Consider the following 24,906-nt stretch of genomic DNA (forward strand, 5'->3'; position numbering starts at 1 on the left):
GCCCCTTCTAGATCATAAGCTCTTTTTGGTCAGGGAATGTATCTACCAACTCCGTTGTATTGTGCTCTCCCAAGTGCTTAGTTCAGTGCTCTGCACACAGTAAGCACTCAATAAAGTCCAGTGACTGATTGAAATAGCTTGACTTAGCTTCTGACTGAGGGAATGCCCCTGTGTGCAGGTGGGCTTGAGGGTATGGTTTCCTGGTTGCTAGTGTTCTGCACTAGGGGAGAACCTTAGCTGCCCAGTTGCTTGGTAGGCTTCCAAAGCGGATCACAGAGCAGAGGGAACACTTTCAATCTGAAGACTCTATCCCAAGGAAGAGCAATTTGATTTTTAATGGTCAATTGGTAAGCATTGGCCTAAAGGCTTCTTCTGTCATTTTTCTGCCAGAGGATTAAGGCGAAGCACCCGTAGCATTCCATTTCGAATATGAACTTGCTTTCTCAAATGACAAGCTCTACCCCATCTGTCAGAAGTATGCGTCCTACAAACTATTGTACTTCAGCTTTATTTGAAGAAATTCTAAAAAGCATTTCTCTAGTGAGTTCTTCAGGGCACTTTTCGGACTACCCCATTATGTCAAATGTGCTAAGCACTGGGGTAGAGACAAGGCAATCGGATCGGGCACAGGCCCTGTCCCATATGGGACTCACAGTCTGAGAGGTAGGGAAAGCAGATATCTTACCCTATTTTACAGATGAGGAAACTGAGGCTAAGAGTTTAACTGACTTGCCCAAGGTCATTCAGCAGGCCAGTGGCAGAGCTGGGACTAAAATCCATATTTCCGGACTCCTAGTCCTGGGCCCTCTCCATATCAGGTGCTCTGTCACTGTACCCTCTGGAGGTGGGGGATCAGGAAGCAGCATGGCATGGTCAGTGGAGCACGGGCCTGAGAGTCAGAAGAGGTCATGGGTTCTAATCCTGGCTCTGCCACTTGTCTGCTGTGTGACTTTGGGCAAGTCACTTAACTTCTCTGTGCCTCAACTACCTCACCTGTAAAATGGGGATTGAGACCGTAAGCCCCACGTGGCACAGGGACTGTGTCCAACCTGATTTGCTTGCATCCACCCCAGCCAGCACTTAGTACATTGTCTGACACATAGTAAGCATTTAACAAATACCATAATAATAATAATCAGGAGGAAGGAAAGAGAAGACAAAGTGCAGCAGAGGTATAATATGTGAAGTGGTGCCCTGGGGTGCTGTGCTCGGCACATAGTAAGCACTTAATAAATAGCATTATTATTAGTAGTATCATTATTATAACTCACTTAAACTTGCTCTTCTGGCTTTCATTAGCTGTATCATTATTATAGTTATTATTATATTAAGCATTTACTATATCAAAATGTACAATGTGCAGAGCACTGTACTAAGCACTTGGGAGAGTACCATACAACTGAATTAGCAAACACATTCCCTGCTCATAATAAGCTTCCTAAGCACTGGGGCAGATACGAGTCCCACAGAGGCTCACTGTCTTGGAGGCAGAGCAGGCATTGAATCCCCATTTAAATACTGTACGTACTCTTTGTATGTACAGTATCTGGAGAGTTTCATAGGAAATTCCAGTATTTTGCTTCTGACAATGGCAACTAAGACTCAGAGGACCAATGGAATTGTTGCCCTCCTGGATAACCTTTCTCTTCCTGTATCTACTTTCCATTGATTAATTAATCAATCATATTTATTGAGCTCTTACTGTGCACAGAACACTGAACTAAGCATTTGGGAGCATACACTACAACATAGTTGGTAGACCCGTTAATCTGTCTAACCCTTCTCCAGCCTTCTAACATTCCTATCCTTTCCTGTTAATATCCCTAACTTTATCTTCTTAAATCTGTTGATATTTTCTGCCAACACTGCTTCCTGTGGTAAGTGAATTCTACTGGTTTAGCACCCACTGTGTGAAACTTTTCTATTTATTTTGAATTTACCAATTTCAAGCTTCAAAGGGTAGCCCTTCCTCCTTTTATTGTGAGATTAAGTGAACAACAATTCCAAGTTTTCCCTGTCCACACCCTTCATGAGTTTTCAATCTAGCCAGGCAGCCGCATATGGTGAATACATAGGGAGATGGGCGGGGGGGGGGGGGGGAAGGGTGGGGGGGGAGAGAGAGAGAAAAAAAAAATCATAGATACAACTGGGAACAACAAAAGTAAGGAAAAAATGCATAAATTGAAGAGACAAGTGGTGAGGGTGCCTAATGGCATGATTTGACCAGGGAGGTGGAATTTAGTTGGGGAGATACTTCCTGGAGGAGGTGGCTTTTTAGGTGGGGAGGATGCACATATTCAGTCAGTCAGTAGTATTTAGTGAGTGTTTATTGTGTGCACAGCACTATATTAAGTGCTTGGGAGAATACAATATTACAGAGTTCGTAGACCCATTCCCTACCCACAGGAAATCACCAAATCCCATCAATCCTACCTTTATAACATCTCTAGAATCCAACCTTTCCTCTCCATCCAAATTTCTACCATGTTAATCCAAGCATTGATCCTGTCTCACCTCAATTACTGCATCAGCCTCTTCCCTGACCTCCCTGCCTCCTGTCTCACTCCACACCAGTCCATACGTCATTTAGCAGCACAGATCATTTTTCTAAAACATTGTTCTGCACATATCTCTCCACTCCTCAAAAACCTCTGATGGTTGCCCAGCCATCCCTGCATCAAGGAGAAACTCCTTACCATTGACTTGAAGGCACTCGATCAGCTCTCCCCCATACCTCTCCTTACTCCTCTCCCATTACAACCCAGCCTGCACACTTCACTCCTCTAAAACCAGCCTGTTCACTGTGCCCTGATCTTGATTCTCTAACGGTCAACCCCTTATTCACACCATCCCCCTTACCTGGAACTCCTTCCCGCTTCATACCAGACAGCCCATCACTCACCCCATTTTCTAAGCCCTCCTAAAATCGTACTCCTCCAGGAAGATTTCCATGACTAACTTCTCATCTCCACATGCTAATTCTCCCTCCGTTCTACATCACCTGTGTGCTTGGTTCTGTTCCCCCTAAGCAATGTGATACTCACCTCACTCCACTCCCATGTCATTTATGTTCATATTCTTCTACTCCATTGTTTTCCCTACCTATAATTTATTTAATGTCTGTCTCCCCCACTAGGCTGTAAGCTCTCTGAGGGCAGAGATCATGCCTACCAACTCATATTGTACTCTCCCAAGAGCTTAGAACAGCACTATGCGCACAGTAAATCCCTAGTAAATACCACTGATTAATGAACTGAATGTGGCCTGGAGGACTTGAGGGGAAAAGGAGTTCCATGCAGAGGGGAAAGGCACAAGTGATGGGATCAGAGATGGAGAGAGCTGAGATTAAGTTTCAGTAAGGTTATCTTGGGATGAGAAAAGGGTGCGAGCTAGGTGTAGCCAGAAGTACAGAGAGATAAGAGTTGGTGGAAAGCCTTGAATCTAATGGTCAGGCAAAATTTTGATGCAGAGAGATGAATGGGGACTGACGCATCCTGGACATGATGATTTGGCCAGCGGGATTGTAGGCTAGCCTGAAGAAGAGAAGAGCTGGAGCAGGGAGATGGATGGGTAAAGAGGCTCCTGTGGCAGTCACTGGAGGCCAGGATGAGGGGGAAGGCCAGAAGTGTTGTCAGGAGAGGGTGGAGCTGGAAAATACTGTGGAGGAAAACTCAGCAGGATCTAGAAGAAGATGGAAGGTGAAAGGTAAGAGAGGGGTCAAAGAAGGCACCATTTTCCCCTTAGAAGAGATATAATTCTACAAATCTGCAGCCGTTACAGCATCTCAGCACTAGATCCACCAGTTCCGCATGAAAAACTGTCACGGCCCCTGAGGGTGAGGGATGGGCAAAGGATATCTGGTCATTCCCTCAGAAAATCCAGTCCCATCAAAAAATCCATCATTCCATCCAACAAAAAGCCCCACAGTTTGAAGACACTAAAGGTGGGCAGGTGGGCATAAAACACATGGTGGTTGCCACATGTAAAATAGGTTCACGAATGCAAATCTTTATTGGGCTAAATTCAGTCTCAGAATGTGAAGGAGAGAACGGATGACTGCTTTGACTCCAGTGCGGCCTAAATAAATACAGACCAGGAAGCAGACTGGTTCTGTGCATGTGAAGATCCCCTGTGTTTCCTTGCAAAATCCTTTGATTCTTGTCCCTTTTCTTTCAAGGCTGATTTTGGCAGGAAACAAATTTGCTGCCTGTGCAAGTTTAGTGAGTTTGTAAAAGAAGACTTACTTCGTCAGCTAGTGCTGGGATCTTGAGCACAAAGTTGAGTAGTTTTCTGAAGCAAAGCTGCCTCTTGTAGCAAGGGACATGATAGGTCACTGTGAATCATCTAACTTGGGTGACATTTACCTTGCTTCACTTTCATTAACTCCAAATGTGAATTGTTTCTAGGCCCCAGCACCTAAATTTACTGGTTTGATAAACATTTGTGAGCAATGCCTGAATTAACCCAATTTTCTTAAGTGTACTTAAAGCAGAAGACTAAAAATCCATGTCTTCTGGGATTAAGCAATGTGTGAAAATTCATCCTGGACATGATGAAAATTCAATCGGTGGCCCAAAAGCTATGATCTGAGCACACCTTTAACCTCAGCAGTGTTCTGTATACCAAATGCAAGTTCTGAATGCTATCTATTTTTGACATGGGTTGTATAAAACAAAGCAAGTTGGTGAATTTATCCCCAGAGTAAATATGTATGTATCAATCAGTGGTATCTATTGAGTGCTTACTATGTGCAGATCACTGTACTAAGCATTACGGAGAGTACAATACACCAGAGTGGACAGACATGTTGCCTGCCCACTACGAGCTTACAGTCTCAATGGGGAGACAGATGTATGCACTTACACCTCTCTCTTGGGTTGTGGATTTTGAATGTTGCTGATTTTAGCAAATTACTTTAGCTAAGTGAATTTTAGCTCTGATGTGCCAAGTCCTGTGCTAAGCACTGGGGGGGATATTGAATATACCTCACGGTGTACTTATTTGATACATTAATTCGTTTAATACATTGCTCATGCAGTAAACTTCATGAGGTAGAGCCATGGTTTTTGGTCAGGTCTCTACTGCCAAAATAGTGGAGAATCATCAGGGCATCTTGAATGCCCTGGATAATTTAGACAGAACTAGGATTAATTGTAAATTCCCTAAATGATTGTCTCAGTCCTCTCCTTTACTTTGTGACTAAGATGATGGTTCATCCAGTTTTATTCTATAGAATCAAGTTTTCAGATGGTGTGATCCCTGTCCAGTACCAATACAGCCATGGGCACGTTTTTGTCTGGTATCTTGATTTTAAACACCGATCCCCACCTCTGCTTTGGCTCCTGCTCGGAAGCAAGGCCTGTGTTTACAGGAAATCCCACGGCTCTGGGCAATTGCTTTCAGGTCAGCAAAGGAGTGCCTGGAGAGGAGAAGGAAGAGAAGACAGGGCTGCCTCCCCTGACCTGCCCCCCATCTTTTCACTTTTGGGCTGCCACAATCCATGGAGGGGAAAGTATTTTTGAGTCCTTTGAAAGGCAGGTGTTTCAGTAACCAGACTTATCATTATTATCATTATCTTACACCTCCTTCAAATTGGATGAACATCAAATCATAAACTTGGGCTAAAACAAGTTTTTAATATCTATGCTTATAGGTGGAGGCCATAAAGGACATTTCTCCTCTTCTAGTGTAGGTGCAAATGGTACAAAACTATTATAAATTAGTTATGTCATTATCTGTCTTCCCCTCTAGATTGTAAACTTGTTGTAGGCAGAGAACTTCTCTCTTGTATTCTCCCAAGCACTTAATACAGTGCTCTGCACAAAGTGCTCAATAAATACTATTGATGATGATGAAAAGTATCTCAATAATAATGGTTTGTGCTGGTACAGAACCTCTTAATAGAGAGGATAAATTGTGTGGATAAATTGTCCTCTTCTGGGCCACGTAAGGAAGGCTTCCACTATGGTCAAAACTGCATGAGTTCCAAGCCATGCTGGAAAACTCCCAAAATGGTCCAATCCATCCAGGCCTCTCTACTTCATCTCTGTCTTTCCTTGCCTCCATTTGGACCCTGCACTGTCTCATTCTAAGCCTTTGAACACCCCACAAGAACTTTAAGGGAATTTCTCCAGCATTCCTACTGTCTGGGTGTGAAACTGATGAACAACTGCAACTATGGATGAGTGCCAAAGGATGTTTGGCATGCTCAGTATAAATATGAGGGTGGGGGGTGGGTGCGTGCCTGTGTGTATAGAGCTCTCCATTTTCAAAATTGACACTACTGACAGTGAGATGCTGTCAAAAATAATAGTAGCCATAAATGCCATTCTTTGCTCTTTTAAGTAGGTTCTTTGTCAGTTTTTGAATCATGAAATTCCAGCGATTTGTGAATCACAACTATAATAATAATTAGAAGATTTGTTGGGGGGGGAGGAGGGTGAAACACTTACATGTCTCCCTCTAGAATTCTGGCAGGGCAGAAAGCAGAGAGAAAATATAGTAAACAGTTTAATGATCTGAAAGTGTATACCAATACTGTTTAGTTTAAGAATTCACTTTCTCTCTCTCTCTCTCTCTCTCTCTCTCTCTCTCTCTCTCTCTCTCTCTCTCTCTCTCTCTCTCTCTCTCTCTCTCTCTCTCTCACACACACACACACACACACACACACACACATCAAGTGGCACAGTTTGTTATTTATGCTGTTTCATCTAAAAAGAGTTGACAAGAAATTGTAGATGAAGACATACGGCCCTGGCCCTTTCACTTTGTCTCTCCACCTTCAGCCTCTCTTCCCTTGAGTCCATACTCCACATTGCTGCATGAGTCTATATTTAATTCATTTTAGGGTCGATTTCCCCCGCTAGATTGTAAGCTCCTTGAGGGCAGGGCTCATGTCTACCCAAGCGCTTAGTACAGTGCTCTGCACACAGTAAGTGCTCAATAAATACAATTGAATGAATGAATGTCTACTAATGCTTTTATACTTTCCCAAGTGCTCAATACAGTACTCAATACACAGTAGGTACTCAGTACATACTAGTGATTAATTGATTGAAAAAACCTTCACGTGCACTCTGCAACATATTTCATCACTGCCCACCTTCTAGCTTGTCACCCTCTGAAGCTCAATGTGAACACAGCTGGCAGGGATGAGAAAGCACAAGTAGTTCTATGCAACCATTATAACTAATCAGTTCCTTTGCAAGGCAGTTTGACTAGGGAGCCATTTTGACCCTTACAGATACTTTTGATTCTACCACAAAAATAGCATTGTGTTAGCATCCATATAATATTTCTGTCTCTTAGCCTTTCCCCCACCTTTATCTGAGTGTGTGTGTGTGTGTCCGTGTGTGTCTCCTCACCCATGTTAAATTAGGAGCCCCCTTTAGTCAAGGACTAAGACTGAATCAATGTCCCTGTAGCCTTCCCAAGGTTTAGTAGAATGTTTTGAACATTGTCAGTTATTAATTGTTGCTATGGCCTTCCCGAATCCCAGACAAGGGCGCACCTAACATCACGTATGTTATGCTGGACATAAAAAGTGGCACGGTGGGTGATTGCTGCTTTTGCCCAGTTCTAGACTGTTACTCCTGGGGAGTGCGGGGGTGGGGGTGGGGGATCTAGGAATTTCCCAATTTCTCCAGAGCTCTTGCATTTCTCTTCTGGGCCAGTATGAAGTCAGGTGCAATGTCTGAGCCAGTCAACTCTGTGGCAGGAGTAGCAGCACAGGGAGGTTCTGGACCAAAAATTTAAAAATCGACATAAAAGCACCCACTACCGTATCACAACCTGACTGAAAACCAGACTCTCCGGTACAAAACCAGACAATGACCATCCTAGCTGTAGTGGCAGAGGCATGATGGGAATGTTAAGTGATGGTTCATTCTGAACCACAGTCCTAATTTTTTTTTACTGTGAAAAGTGAACAGACACCTCGACCCACTCAGTCCCTCTTTGGGCTATGTTGGTGGTCTGAGAAGTGACAGTCCCTACACATGCCTAATTGGTATGTTGCCTGTTGCCATGGGCTGAAACAGGTTGGTGGTGAAGCAGAGGCATAAATACACAAACAGATTCAGAAAATCAGGTAAAGTTATGATAATGTTCTTTAGGCCGTGAGCCCCAAAGGACGGTGTATTCTAGCAATGGGAGAGGGTTCTGTAGCCAAAGGAAACCAGACGAATCTGTTCTTGCCAGGCTTTAATGGGGTACTGGCGTTGCCAGGCCAGGGTAGCCCTCTGTTGGCATTCATTCATTCATTCATTCAATTGTATTTATTGAGCGCTTACTGTGTGCAGAGCACTGTATTAAGCGCTTGGGAAGTACAAGTTGGCAACATATAGAGACAGTCCCTACCCAACAGTGGGCTCACAGTCTAGAAGGGGGAGACAGAAAACAAAACATATTAACAAAATAAAATAAATAGAATAAATATGTACAAGTAAAATAGAGTAATAAATATGTACAAACATACATACACACACACATATATATATATATATATGTATATATATACAGGTGCTGCAGGGAGGAGAAGGAGGTAAGGTGGGGAATATGGGGAGGGGGAGGAGGGGGAGAGGAAGGAGGGGGCTCCGTCTGGGAAGGCCTCCTGGAGGAGGTGAGCTCTCAGTAGGGCTTTGAAATGCCATTAGGTGACTTCTTGGGTGGATGGGAAATCTCTTACAATCTTCTGTTCAAAAATTTCCCTAGTAGATTATATGTCAAGCAGTGATTAGATCTGTAATATGTCCAGCCCCATTAGGATTATTGCAACAGGGCCTCTCATCACCAAATGTGACTGAGCTTCTACAGCTGTTAGGTTTTCTGGCCCCATTTCCAAGTCTTCTGACAGACTGTATGTGTGAGTGTCATTGTTGACTTTGGGTGTGAGAGGTACAAGGCTGAGGGTTTCCGCTGCTGGAAGGTCTGACCGAGTGAAGCAATCACCCAGCTCTGTGAAGAGCTAGGGTTATGTGTCCATGAATTGTTTGTAAATTATTCTGTAGATAATTTCTACCTTGAGCCTATAGAGCTCTTTTTATTGTTTTTATTTTTGCTAGCCAGATCCCCTCTTGGGCACAGAATGGAATGTGTTGCTTGTCATGCTCCTTCACCCCAAGGCGTTCTCACAAAGCAATAATGATAATAATAATAATAATAATGATTGTGGTGTGTATTAAACACTATGTGCCAAACACTGTACTGAGCAATCAATCAATCAATGGTATTTATTAAGCACTTTCTGTATGCAGGGCACTGTACAGAATGCAATGTGTTGCATGTCATGCTCCTCCACCCCCAGGCGTTCTCACAAAACAACAATGATAATAATAATAATCATGATTGTGGTATGCATTAAACACTATGTGCCAAGCACTGCACTGAGAAATCAACCAATGGTATTTATTAAGCACCTTCTGTGTGCAGACCACTGTACTAAGCACTTGGGATAGTAGCTCAGTGGAAAGAGCATGGGCTTGGGAGTCAGAGGACATGGGTTCTAATCCCGGCTCCCCCACTTGTCAGCCATGTGACTTTGGACAAGTCACTTAACTTCTCTGAGCCTCAGTTACCTCATCTGCAAAATGGGGATTAAGACTGTGAGCCCCACGTGGGACAAACTGATCACCTTGTAACCCCCTCCAGCACTTAGAACAGTGCTTCACACATTGTAAGCGCTTAACAAATGCCATCATTATTATTATTACAATATAACAGGGTTGGTAGACACTTTCTCTGCCCACAACAAGATTACAGTCTAGAGAAGCACTAGGATAGATAGGAGATAATCAGGTTGGATACAGTTCCCGTCCCATATGGGGCTCAGAGTCTGCAGAGGAGGGAGAACCAGGTACCTAACCCGCATTTTACAGATGAGGAAACTGAAACACAGAGAAGTTGTGACTTGTCCAAGGCCACACAGCGGGCAAGTGGCGGAGAGGGATTAGGACCCAAGTCCTCTGACGCCCAGGCCCGCAAAGCCACACTGCTTCTCCATAAAGACCTTCAAAGCAGCAGGTTTAAACAACTTTACAGAAAGTATAGCCTTTCCCCAGGGGGGTGGAGCTGGGGAGAAATGGGGCTGTCATCCGTCTAGCAATATAAGAGCTCTGCTTTCAGTGGCTATGCTCCTTCTTTGACCTGTGCTGGTCTAACGTGCTCAGAGTGCTGTACATCCACATACAAACTAGAGGTCTCAGGGTTAATTTGGGAGGAGAGGGGAGAAAGGAGGGGGAGGCTCTGCACCTCCCCACTTCATGAGTGCCTAAGTGGTGCCCAAGTAATAAATTAGAAAACTGTGTTAACTCTTTCGGGCTAAAAGGATAGTACAGTCGAAAATGGATTAAACGAGCAGGGTCTCCCCTACGAACGCCATTCTGGTGAGTGGAAAGCCAAGCAACATCAACTTGATTGTGTCAAAGATGACCAACTACTGTTCCAGGCAGTGCTGCACCCAAGATCCCTTTGCAGTAATGGACTTGAAAAGGTAAGAGTTTGCTGGGGTTTGTTTTTACCGTATCCCTAAAACAGAGTCCCTCAAAAGCAAAACAATCTTCAGTGGTTTTGGAATAACCCTATATGTGGAATCAGGACAATAGATCAGCAAGAGAATGACACACAAGCTCATTGTGGGCAGGGATTGTGTCTGTTTAATGGTATATTGTACTCTCCCAAGTGCTTAGTATAGTGCTTTGCACATGGTAAAAGCTCAATAAATACAATTGACCGACTGAATTAAGCTTGCCCTAGTCAGCACTCGTTGAAGAATACTGGTTAGAGTATCTTATCCTGTTTTGTTCATCACACTTTTAAAAAAAATATGGAGGGTTAGGGGGGAAGGAATACGTGTTGGAAATAAACCCTCTGAGGAAAGCTAAAGGAATCAGGGCTGTTTGGGCTGGACAAGACAAAGCTGAAGGGTAATTTTATTCCCTTCAGTTAGAGTCCTCTAAACTGTTAGCTTATTATGGGCAGGGAATGTGTCTGCTAATTCTGTTGTAATCTCCCAAGCATTTAGTACAGTGTTCTGCACATAGTAAGGACTGATGAATGATTAATGTGTTTATATGGGGATGGTGCTGACCAGGGTTTTCCATGCCCAGTGAGGACTGAACCAGAGGAAATGATTTTCAATTAAAACTGGAGAGATTTGGGCTGGACATGAGGATGAATTTGATGATCAGGGTGAGAAACCCCTGAAATAGAGAAGAAGCACAGCCTAGGGGATAGCACACGAGCCCGGGAGTCAGAAGGACCTGGGTTCTAATTCCAACTCTGCCACTCATCTGCTGTGTGACTTTGGGCAATTCGCTTCACTTCTCTGTGCCTCAGTTACCTCATTTGAAAAATGGGGATTAAGTCTGTGAGCCGCATATGGGACATGGACTGTGTCCAACCTTATTAGCTTGTATCTACCCCAGCACTTAATACAGTGCCTGGTACATAGTAAGCACTTAAAAAATACCATTAAAAACTTGAAAGGAATGAGGTAGATCCTCTATTCTTGAAAATATTTAAAGGGAGAAAAGGAAGCTACCTGCCCTGGGTGACTTAGTTTTACATCTGACTTGATGTAAGGACTGGACTAGATCATCTCTTAAAACCCCTTCCACTCATTGAGATCTGTGAAACATGCAAAAGATTATAAAGTAGAATAAGGTGCATTGAGGTCTAGTGGAAAGAGCACAGGCCTGAGAGTCAGAGGTCCTGGGTTCTAGTCCTGACTCTGCCACTTTCCTGCTATGTGACCTTGAGCAAATCACTTCACTTCCAAAAGCCTCAATTTCTTCATCTGTGAAATAGGGATTAAACCCTACTTAAACTGTGAGCCCAGTGTGTGATAGGACTGTGTCCAACCTGATTATCTTGCAATTACCTCAGGGTTTAGTACAATGCTTGGCACATAGTAAACACTCAACAAACATGACAATTATTATTAATTATTAATATTTTCCCTGCCATATCCCTCTTGCACATATCCACTCAGTCCACTCGTAGACATGCTTATGTCTTGGATCTCCATTGCCTCAGGTATAGAGTTGGCTCCAGGTGGCAATAGGACCTTATCCCTCTTTCTACCTCGTCCCCTCCCCACAGACAGCCGAGACCTCGAGCAACTTGAGCCTTCTTCTTGACCTGGTTTTTGCAGGTCTAGGATTTTTTTAGGGTGAAATTTGTCGGTACCAACTCTGTTGTATTGTCCTCTCCCAAGTGCTATTACAGTGCTCTACACACAGTATGTGCTCCAAAAATACCATTAATTGATTGAGGGGATGGGGCTAAGGTTCAGACGCCCCAGGGATCCAGGCTACTCCCTCCTGGCTGCTGCCTCAATAGATTCAGGCCTACACAAGCAGTTCAGCAGCTCCAGGAAAAGCAGAGTTTTACAGCTAGGCCACCAGGGAGATCAAGTTTAAAAGGCCAAACTGTGTGTCTGTTCTATTTGTGCTCCTTATATAGGCAAATCTGAGGCCAACACTGCCTCAGGTTCAATCTGGTGTGGGGGGGCGGGGGGGGGGGGGGGGACAGTTTAGGTGCAGACCTACTGTGAAGCGGATAGTTTCCCCCTTTAAATGACCCCCAACCCCCTCAGACCAAGCCCAGGGCCAAAGAATGGTGGATTTGATTACCAAACATCTGTACCACAGAGGTAGGGGATAGTGTCAGGAGGGTGTTCATTCATTCAATCATTCAATCGTATTTATTGAGCACTTACTATGTGCACAGCACTGTACTAAGCACCTGGGAAGTACGAATTGGCAACATGTTCTTGCTGCTTGTAGTGAGTCAGGGGCTCCAGGTAGAGAAGCAGTGTTGCCTAGTGGCTAGGGCACGGGACTGGTTGTCAGAGGACCTGGTTCTGATTCCTACTCCACCCCATGTCCGGGTGACATTGGGCAAGTATCTTAACTTCACTGTGCCTCAGTTACCGCATCTGTAAAATGGGGATTAAGACTGTGAATCCTATGCAGGACAGCGACGGTGTCCAAACTGATTATCTTGTATCTATACCAGCACTTACTATAGTGCCTGGCATAGAGCCCACTGTTGGGTAGGGACTGTCTCTATATGTTGCCAACTTGTACTTCCCAAATGCTTAGTACAGTGCTCTGCACACAGTAAGCGCTCAATAAATACGATTGATTGATTGACTGAGTAAGCACTTAACAACTACCATGAAAAAAAAAGGCCCACCCATGTCGATTTCTGCCCCTAGCAAAGAGTCAAGTTTTGCCTACCAGTACTGGACACAGCCGGGCCTAGATTGAAATCTGCCCGCCCCCCACCCCCCCCACCCCACACACACACACAACACACACACGATTTCATAACGGAGAGGTGCTTGAAGAGGGCAGGAATGAGTGCTTACAACAGATTCCACCCTTCACGTTCTCTGGGTGCCCATCATTTTGACTGATGTGACAATGCAACCTCGTCAGTTGCAGATGCCGATTCCAGGCACTTGCTGGAGCTGGGAGCCAAGCCCAGATGCCTGAAATTTGCCTTGAAACAAGGGTGGAGTTGGTTTTGCCTCCACAGGGGCACACCCTGCAACCCGCCCCCCAACCCATTTGATGGGGTTAAATTAGTTCACTGCCTGCCCATTTCACAGGACCTAATGTCTCCCTGGCTCACAGCAATGTCAATACTGCTTTCCTGAACTCCGCCTGTTGTATCTAGAGGAAAGTGGTTGAGCATTGTCTTCCACTGCTCCCCCCAGGAAATATGATATCACCCTCTAACAAAAGCGGGAAAGCTGACAGATCTATTGAGATGGGTGTGTCTGCCATATACACCTAATGGTCCAAAGGGCTTTGACAGACCGAAAGCAAACAGTGGCTCTTCAGCATTGAACCCCGTCCTTTCTACACCAGCTAGATGAACTCTGGTTCTGCTGTTTCTGCTTTTCTTCCACGATTGAGCTTTCAATTTGATCGTGTAATCATGCCAAGGGGAAAACGGAAAGAGAATAGGGTCAACTGGCCTTCCTTCCCTCTTATTACACCCACCAGATATATCCTAAACAGAGAGAGTAAGTGGGAGCCGAACTTTTCTTCACTGGGGATTAGGCCCGGAAAAGTCTTTTCGAATTTTACAGGCATACGGTCATAGTTTATACCACAAAGCCTCTTCGGGGCAGATTTCTCTATGCTAACCAAAATCTCAGAAAAAAGCAGCTTTCCCAGTTGGTGCTTGTGAGGGACCGTCTCATTTATTAACACTTGTTAAAGGTCGGCAGCCCCTGCCACCCTCAAATCAGCTCCACTGTTCCTTTTGTTCTTAGGAGGCAGCCAGCTGTGTGTCCTCTTGAACAGGGAGGGAAGGGCAGCTGCCCTGACCTCCCCAAGCACTGGCCCCTCAGCCGGGCACTGACCATGTAGGAGCTGCTGTGACGAGGAACAGACTTCACTCCCCGGGAATAGACAGAGACCAGCTGCCAGAAGAGAGAATCCCGGCAGCTCCAGGAGACCAGTTTCCCTTCAGGGTTTGGGTGGCCTGGCAGTGCGGAGCAACGCTGAGGGACAGTGTGGCATTCATCAGTCCGGTTGCCAGGGAGTACGGGAATGCCTTAGCCATCCCGTGAACATCTGCTCCCCCGGGTCAGGGTAAAGAACGGGGTTGTAATATGTGTCCGGTCTGCCCTTTGGCGAGCAAGAGCAGCTGCTACCAGCAGGCCCCTGCTCACGGACGGATGTGATTCTTCTGGGCCCCGTCCTACCAGCTGCAAAACAGTATACGCTCTTTCCATTTGGGTAGAAGTAATTGAGCCTCACTCTTTTGTTTTTCCAGTGATACAAGTAAGTTAGGTTACAGATTCGGTAACAAGGGGAACAACGAAAACAAGGGGAAATAATGGAGCCATCTGGGCTCAGGAAATCCACCATTAGAGTTAACTAGAGAAGAGCCGTAATTGCCTTGAAAAGAGCCACTTGCTGCCCTTCCACTCGTAGAAGCAGATGGCTCAGTGGAAAGAGCGCGGGCTTGGGAGTCAGAGGTCATGGGTTCTAATTCCTGCTCCGCCACATGTCTGCTGTATGACCTTGGGCAAGTCACTTAACTTCTCTGAACCTTGGTTACCTCATCTGTAAAATGGGGATTTTACAGCCCCACATGGGACAACCTGATCACCTTGTATCCCCCCCAGCACTTAGAACAGCGCTTTGCACATAGTAAGCACTTAACAAATGCCATCATTATTATTCAGACGGAAAAGCAATTGGGACTGGAAGAAGGTAAGGGAAAAATACCCTTTTATTTATACTGCTGGCCCCAAACCTCCTAAATGAAGAGCCGAATAGTAAAAAGGAATGGATGTGCGCTTGCAAGCCTGGGGATAGGTCTTTTTTTATGGTATTTGTTAAGTGCTTATTATGTGTCCAACACTGTTCTAAGTGCTGGGGTAGGTACAACTTAATTAGATTGGACACAGTCCCTATCCCACATGGGGCTCACAATCTAAGTAGGAGGGATAACAGGTATCCCCATTTTACAGTTGAGGAAACTGAGGCACAGGGAAGTTAAGTGACTTGTCCAAGGTCACACAGCAAGCAATTGGCAGAGCCGGATTAGAGCCCAGGTCTTTCTGTCTCCCAGGCCCATGACTGGGCCACGTTGCTTCTCACATTGATAATCGCCAGTGACCCTTTGGTTCCAGCTCTGCAGCTGACCAGTGGAATTCGGTCTACCCACTACGTAATGGAAATCTGGGTCTTCAGATTCATTAAAGTTTAATTCGTCTTTGGGACATCTTTGAAGGAATGAGTGTATTAACAACATTTTACTCGAAGTGTCCTTGATTTAGAGCCTTAAGAAATGGGGCTCTGTGAAAGGATTTCAGGGGATAACCCAAATACTGGTTATAAAGTAGGGAGTTAAGGCTGTCTTTGTAAAATATTCCTGAAACTGAAACATGAAGCATAAACAATGTCTCTAGATTTTAAGTTTGTCTTTAGACTATAAGCTCATTATGGGCAGTAATTTCGTTGTATCGTACTCTCCCAAGTGCAGAGTACAGTGCTCTGCACATAGTAAATGCTCAACAAATTCGATTGATTGATAATGCTTTGTGCTCTTTATCCCGGCCCCCAATTTTACATGGGTTGTAATGAGACCCTGAGGGAGAAATTGTGCGAGTGTTTAGAAACCCAACAATGAAAATATATATCTTAGTACCTGATTCCTGGCATCTTTTTTCCCTACAAGTAACAGTGACCTCAGTTTCTCCAATCAGGCCTCAACGCTAAACTTTTCATGGAAGTGGAAGTCAGTGTTGAGTCTTGCTCTTGCTTGAGCCCTAAAATTGGGCCCTTAATGGGAGTCAGTAACCACATCAAGGTGGGAAAGAAAACCAAAACAAAAGAGCATAATTTTATACACATCCCTTCAGAATGAGAATATCAATACTGTAGCCCTAATAGCTATACTATTATTATCATTATTATTATGAAGAAGAAAAATAATCAAGTAATGATTTGAAAGTTATGTGAATTGTTGCAAAATACCAGCCATCTCTGAATAATATTTAAGGCATCAATATCACACAGGGACCAAAAAAATGCATAACTAAACTTAATATAGCAATAGCTATGATGAGTGATGGCAGTGTCTTACACATTTATTAAAGTTCCAAATTAATATCCTAGACTCTGTGTGCAGATTAATTTCTTTAGTCTCTCCTCCCCTCAATCTAGACTACACGCCACTCCACGTTTTCTGGGACCATCACTCAGCCCAGGTCTCTTCCCCTCAAAACCTCCCACTGGCTCCCTGTGTCTCTTCAGATCAAACACAAATTCCTCACAATCAGCTCCAGAGTTTTCCACCATCTGGCCTCACCTTATCTTTCTGCTCTTTTCTCCCACTCTTTCCCAATTCGCTGTCTCCCCCCCGCCCCCCCAAGCCGAGTCAACCTTCTAGCTGTTCAGTGCTCTTGAATCTCCCGCCTCTGTACCTTCATTCATGCTGTTCCCCCCAGGCTTGGCACTCCCTCCCTTCCCACATCAGTCCGACCATGGCTCTTCCCATGACCAAATCACTCCTAAAAATCCCGCCTCCTCCAACAAACTTTTCCTGATTAATTTCCCAGCACCATGAGACATATCATCCTTTTAGCTAATTCTAACACTTATGTACCTACTTTCACCCTCCTTAGCACTCTTGTGAACACAATTATTTATTTTGACTACTCTAGTTGTAAATACTTTTATGTTTGCTTCCCTGTTAGAGTGTAAACTCCTTATGCACAGGAAGCACATCACTTTGTTATTCTGTGCATCCCAAAAGCCTAGTACAAAGCGCTCTCCCAAGTGGGAGCTCAGTAAAGGCTGTTACTACTACTACTACTAGACTACTTGCTAAAAAAATAACCCAGTTCTTACACCTTCCCCCATCTTCGGACAACTCTTTTTAAAATTCTAATTCTCTTTTCCACTCATTTTGAATTTTACCCAAAATCCTAAAAGTACTTTGTTGAGAGCATTCTCAGTAGGATCAGTTCATTCTTCATTGTCACTCACTTTTTTTTCCCTTATGACAGAATGTGCCCTATCTGTCTAGTCAAGTGGTTGCACTTTATGACTCCCAATAAACAATCTTTCCAAAAACAAATCAAGAGGCATTGCCAGTGCTGGTTACCCATATATTTATATGTGATTATTCAATCTGGTCACACACAGTTTTTCCCATCCTTCTTTGGCTGTCTGCACAGGCAAATGGAAGTGGAGAACTGGTCAGATTACCTAGTGAATCATTTAGTGTGAACAACCAGGAAAATCCAAGCCAAAAAAACCCCTTTCTTCATTAACAGACATCTTTGGTCGGACCTCTATTTAATAGCCTCCACTCTCCTGGGTAGAGAAAGCCCATGCCTTGCAAGGGTTATGCACTGAAGGAAAGGCACCTATTTAAAATTTTTAACTCTCTCATTCAAATACTTTGGTCAATTAGAGGAAACAAACCAAAATTGCTTCACAGTTAATCAATCCTTTCATTCAATCTTAAAGGTCAGTCTTAATACTCTCAACAGCAATCTCTTTGTATATATTACTGCAGCTTTCACTTATTAAGCATGCCGATTTTGTTTTAACTAAGAGCACTTACAGAGAAATAACCTGCAACACCTCTCAAATCTTTTTTTCTATTATTAGTTGCCCCCATGCAAAGGAATAAAACATATAGGAATCAGATCCACAGATTCTACGCTAACACTTGAAGTCACCTGGGAAAAACAACTCCACCAGAAAATTAACTAGTGCAACCATGGATTTACACTTCAGTGCCCATCTGTGTTTCCGTTCAATTTAAAAGAAAAACGGGCTCCGTTTTCAAACACACCTAAGAATTGAATGCATGGAGGACAATCGATCAAAATGTTCTAAAGGAAGGATGTGGGTCCTTAGGAACTAAAGCCAAAGCTTACCTGAAATCATGAGGCTGAAACCATAGAGCACTAAATGGGCTAAAAAGTCCATGCTTTCCCAAATCTATCCATCCAGTTTCCACAGCAATGCATGGGTTCCCAAGGATCCTTTACCGAGGTAGAACTATGTGGCTTTCCACTTGCATGATCCAGCTAGTCTTGTTTACAAGTTAGAAGCAAGAAAGTGCAGCACTAGAGCAGGCTGTAACAGTCAGTCTCATTTCTGTCTGAGCAGGGGGAGTTTAAGTTCCTTTTTCCTGTTTCCTTTGTAGATTAGGATGGGAAAGGCTAGATCTTAAAGGCATTCTGTGTCAGCAGAGCTGGGAGGCACTGCAAGCCCTGTCCATCTCTCAATATATCAAAACACTTATCTACTGTTGCTCCAGGGGAAAGGATTGCTTTTAGAGAACCAGTAACGGGTCACGGTCATCATGGTTAGGAACAATAGGGGCATCCTCCAGGAGGCGGGACACTGAGAATAACAAGCCCTCCACCTATGTATGGTATGTGATTGCTGTCAACCATTCTCCAACTTGTAACTCCCCTGGGGTAATCATGTTGGCTTTTGCTCATTGGCCAAGGGACTTTTAGGGTGTGGAGACATGCTGCTTTTGTTTTCTCTCTTTGGACCACATGGTTTCAATTGGAAAAGAAGTTTTCCATGATGAGACCGCACAATCATAGAGGTAGTAATTGCTGTTGGAGTAAATATTTTAGGTAGCTGTTTAAATTGTTTCCAAGTAGAGTCAGCCTACAAACATGTTTTTTTTATCACCTTGCAAATTCTTCATCGTCCTTTTCCACACTTGTTCAAGTTGTAGCGATAGTCATCGATGGCCAGGAAACACAAGCTCAGTTATTAGATTTCCACTGAGGTCTATTCACACAGCCTAATTTCTTCTAGTTCTGCATCTGTGGGCCCAACTAATTTACATGGTAGTACTTTTGCTGTTGACTGTCACTGGCCTCAGCAACTTCCAGAGCAAATACTACATTTAAAATAAACAGGTGACAGTAGAAGCTGGAAGATTAAAAAACGTGAGGACAAGAAGATCCATAGAACAATCCACTGGCAAATTCAGCACAATTAAATATATGAAATAAAAAACAAAGCTGAGATTATTGTCTCAGATTGTTTCTAAAATTTAGAATGGTATTGCCATGACAGAAAAGGCCATGAGGTATTAACGATGGACTAATGATCTTTAATGTCTTAGAAATGTATATATTTCACATAGAGGCCCCCCCCCCCCACCCAACACACACACACGCACATTAGGGTGAGTCAAAAGTCGCTGTGAATTTTACTGAAGAGAAATCCATGCATACAAATACCAATAGATTTCAAATATTTCCTTATGCTAGAGCATTGGTTAAGGGTACTTTTAACATCGCTACAGTTGTCTTTGGGTCAAAATTCATGTATGCCACTTTCAGAATCTGCTATAACATTGTTACCAAGAATGAGGCAACTTTATTCTTTGTAGTACAGGTTAGGGACACACATACCTGCACTTGACCTGCCTCCTGGCTAGCTCCCGGCATCTGCAGGTAGGATAGTTTGTGTCTGGATGGGGGGGCCAAGTGTGGGGAAATTGGATGGTACCAAGGCTGTCACCATTGGGATGCCCAGGAGAACTAAGATCCAGAGCTCTTCCAAGGCCTGACCTGAGGGCACCCTGGCCTTTCTCCTTGTAACCCACTCTCCTTCCCCATCTCTTCATTCATTCATTCATTCATTCATATTTATTGAGTGCTTACTGTGTGCAGAGCACTGTACTAAGCGCTTGGGAAGTACAAGTTGGCAACATATAGATACGGTCCCTACCCAACAGCGGGCTCACAGTCTAGAAGGGGGAGACAGAAAACAAAACAAAACATATTAACAAAATAAAATAAATAGAATAGTAAATATGTACAAGTAAAATAAATAGAAAAATATGGAACACTTCACGAATTTGCATGTCTTCCCTACCCTTTCCAGCCTGGGACCTGACCAGAACCACTCAGCTCCAAGGGGTGGATCGCAGGACGGACAGAAAGGAACGTAGGTAGTGGCTCCCCTGCCATAGAGGTCCGTTCCTTGCGTGGGTAATGAATGCAGACCACCTACTTGGATTCCTCCCTGCACGCTGCAAAAAGTCTCTTTACTTGGCTAGACCCATAGTAAACACTTAATAGACAACATTATGCTACAATATTCAGATTGCCAGGTTGAAGTCGCTGAATAAATTAGAATAAATCAATGAATGCCCAGTTGTATATGCATATAGACCTAAGAGCTGAGGAGGGGTATAAATACATAGGGGTGACTGAGGATGGTTGTTGAGTCGAGTAGACCTGCCACTCCCCCCGCCCCCATCCACCCATGCCCTAAGATTGGCTTAGTCTTTGGCCAGTCTCAAGGGTTTGGACTTACTCAAAAATATGCCCTGAAAGATCCAGATGTCTGATGGAACTAGATCCCTGGAACTACCCTAGAGCAGATCCGGACTCTTGGGTTAAGCTGGGCACTAACCTGGTTTTTCTAGAATCCTTCTGCCAGACAGTGGACTTGATCAGCACTCCCAGGCTACAGTGGAGCAGAGTGGATCCTCCAGGGCTCCCCCTCCCACCTGTTTCAGTTTTTATGGTCATGCTACCTAAGATCCCTTTTCTCTTTGGTTTTTCCAACTGATTATATACCATCTTTTTTGTGGGGCGGGCGGGCCAATGCATTGAGGATGTACTTATAAACTCAAGTTTATGATTAAATTACATTTGTTAAGCACTTGCTATGTTCCAGGCACTGTACTTAGCACTGAGGTCAACACAAGCTAATCAGGTTGGACACAGTCCATGTCCCACATGGGCCTCACAGTCTTAATCCCCATTTTACAGATGAGGTAATTGAGGCACGGAGAAGTGAAGTGACTTGTCCGAGGTCACACAGCAGACATATGGCAGAGCTGGGATTAGTACTCAGGTCCTTCTGACTCGCAAGCCCAAGCCCATGCTCTATCCACTACACCATGCTGCTTTTCAGCTATTGCACACTACTTCAACCCTTTCTTCTCTTTGAGGGTTGGCCAAGAGATTTGATGCCTGGAATGTAAATATCTCCATTCTTCCTCCTGAGGGATTGACAGGATTTCACCCTAATTCCAGGACTTGTTCTAGCCAAAGGCTCACTTCACCCTTGTCTAAAAGAGTCATCCACTCACGTGGTTTCAGTTAACACCTCTCAGCAGAAGATTCCAAAATCCATCGTGCCAGCCTTGTCCTCTCCTGCTTTACAGTCTCACATTTCCTCCTGCCTCCGGGTCATCTCATGGATGACACACTGACATCTTAAACTCTATATGTCCAAAATAGACTCCTCATCTTCCCTCCTAAACCATCTCATCTGCCTATCTTTTCCCGTATCTGATGACATCACCACCATCATCCCTTCTTCAGAAACTCACAACCTTAACGTCGTCTTTGATGCGCCTCTGTCTTTCATGCCACACTTTCAGTAGTTTCTAAATCCTGCCCTTTCTCCCTGTACAGTATTTCACAGAAATACCCCTTCCACTCCACCCGAATGGCCACCATCCTGCTCTGAGTCCTTGTCACCTTCTGGTTAGATTAATATTACAGTCTCCCTTATGGGCTCCAACCTCTCCTCTCTTCAGCCTATTCTATATTCACCTGGAAGGATAGGATAATTTTCTTTAAAAGCCAACCAGTCAGTCAATCAATCAATTGTATTTATCGAGCACTTACTCTGTGCACAGCACTGTACTTGGGAATCTACAAGAGAGTTAGTAGACAGGATTCCTGCCCTCAAGGAGTTTACAATCTAGCAGGGGAAGCAGGTATAAAATAAGTGACAGATAGAATAAATTACAAGTAGAAAGTTTTCCTATTGCATCGCTATCCCTACTCAAAAATCTTCAAGAGCTACTCATTTACCTCCCTATTAAACAAAAAACTCTACTAGCTGTCACCTTCTTACCTTTCCACTACCATCTCCTTCCTACACTTCGGCTGACACTTTTTGCTCCTCCCAAGCCAACCTCCCTCACTTATTCCCCTCTCCTGTACTTATCCCATTGCCCACACCTTTTCCCTGTATGGCACTTCCTTTTCCCTCAAATCTAAACCATGTCTCTTCTCTCTTTCAAAATCCTCCTAAGAAGCCACTTCTTGCAAGAGGCATTCCCTGATGAAGCCTCACTTGCCTAGTCACATGATCTCAAGTTGTCTTAGTACTCAGTGTATCTGCTTATATTGCAATTGCCTAGCTTTGTTCTGTATTGTCTGCATATGTATTCTTACTCTTTTATCCTTCGTCTGCTTTGCAATTTGTGTCTGCTTTTCTCCCCAGTCAGATTGCAAGTCCCTCAAGGCCAGGGATCATATTTTTACTTCCATGGTACTCGCTGTGGGCAGGGAATATGTCTACCAACTCTGTTGAATTATACTCTCCCAAATTCTCAGTGCAGTGCTCTGCACACAATAAGTGCTCAAAAATTGCCATTAATAGGATGTGTCTGAGTGCTTACTACAGTGCACACAGTAGGCACTCGGTAAATGATGAAGAGCAGCTGAAGAGAGCCTAATCCAATTTTCTAGTAGAAAATTGCTTGTGTTTCCTATAACCGTCCTTCTGACTTTTTCCCTGGCTTGAGGAATTTGCTCTGATTGAGGACATTATCAGTTTCATTTAGGCTTAAAATTTGCTCTTTTAATTAAGCCATTTTCTTAGGGCAAACTTCTTTGAAAACATAAATGTGAACGTTTCTCAGCCGGGTGGCTGTAATTGTTGTAATCCTAAATGCAGAACGTATGAGGTAATCAAAAAATGGAAGTAACAGGAAGCTTAGCAGCCTGATCTCATTGTCTAGATGAACAAAAGCAAGCCAATGGGGATGAGTAAACTGAGTTTTAACTGACTTAGCTTTTCATTTAACACAGTTAAAATATGTTGTTTAGGAGTCTGTTGGCTTTCCATTTTTCTCCTAATAATTTTTTTTCAAGTCTGGTTCATGTTTTTTCATTGATGGTATCTTTTTCATTACCCTTGCTATGCAGGACCACTCCTAATTGCATCCAGTCTACTTATCTTCCTGTTGGTTTGCAGGAAATACTTCCTGCTATTGAAGTTGTCACCATCTTACATTTAATTAGCTTGCCCCAACCTCGCTTTTCCTCACCCAACAATTCATCACTCTCCTGTGTATGCTAAGAACGTGGGGTTGGGCACTGTAGACTCGTGGGACAGTTGGGGGTTGAGAACTTCATAGAGCGGGGAATAGATGGGTCAGGGGTTTAAGAGAGTTGGGGAAATAGGATTAAGGAACAATGAGTGGGAGGTGAGGCTAATGATTAATGGGCAGTGGGCCTTAACTCTGCTAACTGGGGGAAGGAGAGGCATGGGCAGTCACAAGCTAATCATATTGGACACAGTTCACATCTCATTTAGGGCTTACGATCTAAGAAGAGTCCTACCTTTCCTCCAGGCTGCAAGCTCATTGTGGGCAGGGAATGCACTTCTTACAGTGCTCTGCACACGGTGAGTGCACAATAAATAGGACTGTGTGGCACCGATGGAGAACTTGGACTGTGTGTAGGGTTTGTCTGATCTTTTCGTACAGCCTCAGTTATTAGACTGAATGTTAGTTTGTAGTGCTTTCCCGATTCTGAAAAGCAGTGCATAATCTTCTGGCTCTCTTGTGGATGCTTTCAGAGTGCAGTTTCCTTAGGTCCTGGTAATATCCTCTAGACTGTAAGCTCGTTGTGGGCAGTGAATGTGTTTATCAACTCTGTTATAGCGTACTCTCCCAAGCGCTTAGTACAGTTCTTTGCACACAGTAAGCACCCACAGTTCTTTGCACACAGTAAGCACCCAATAAATATGATTGATTAATATCAGTAGCACCAAGTAGAGTTTTTTTGATCTGGTAAAGCTGCTCTGATGAAGCTGCTTATTGGGTCTTCATTCTCAAGGAGCTGGAAATAAAGCCCTGGCTTTGGAGATCTCTATGGTTACTCTACCAGAACAATTGCAGATGGAGAGTGGGGCTTTCTGGGAGAGATGTGTCCATGGAGTTACTATGGGTCGGAGACAACTCATCAGCATAAGATGAGATTGGAAATCTCATGTGAGTTGATATTTCCCTTGACAACAATAATAATTATTATTATGGTATTTGTTAAGTGCTTACTATGTACCAAGGGAGAACAAGTATTTCATCCTATCTCGTCTGGATTACTGCACCAGCCTTCTCTCTGATCTCCCATCCTCGTGTCTCTCTCCACTTCAATCCATACTTCATGCTGCTGCCCGGATTATCTTTGTCCAGAAACGCTCTGGGCATATTACTCCCCTCCTCAAAAATCTCCAGTGGCTACCAATCAATCTGCGCATCAGGCAGAAACTCCTCACCCTGGGCTTCAAGGCTGTCCATCACCTCGCCCCCTCCTACCTCACCTCCCTTCTCTCCTTCTACAGCCCAGCC

At 44.0% G+C, this 24,906-nt stretch overlaps 1 protein-coding gene across 1 annotated transcript in view; it reads right to left on the minus strand.

The window, feature by feature from the left end:
* TEK (TEK receptor tyrosine kinase) overlaps positions 1–18,652 on the minus strand; it is a 79,729-nt gene extending 61,077 nt beyond the window's left edge. The window contains exon 1 of the mRNA XM_038769701.1: positions 18,422–18,652. Within this exon, the coding sequence (XP_038625629.1) occupies positions 18,422–18,473 (52 nt within the window). The 5' untranslated portion in view covers positions 18,474–18,652. The remainder of the gene's footprint in view (positions 1–18,421) is intronic.
* Between the last annotated feature and the right edge of the window lie 6,254 nt (positions 18,653–24,906).

Source organism: Tachyglossus aculeatus, chromosome X4 (genome assembly GCF_015852505.1).
Source record: "Tachyglossus aculeatus isolate mTacAcu1 chromosome X4, mTacAcu1.pri, whole genome shotgun sequence".
In the NCBI taxonomy this organism is placed as follows: Eukaryota; Metazoa; Chordata; class Mammalia; order Monotremata; family Tachyglossidae; genus Tachyglossus; species Tachyglossus aculeatus.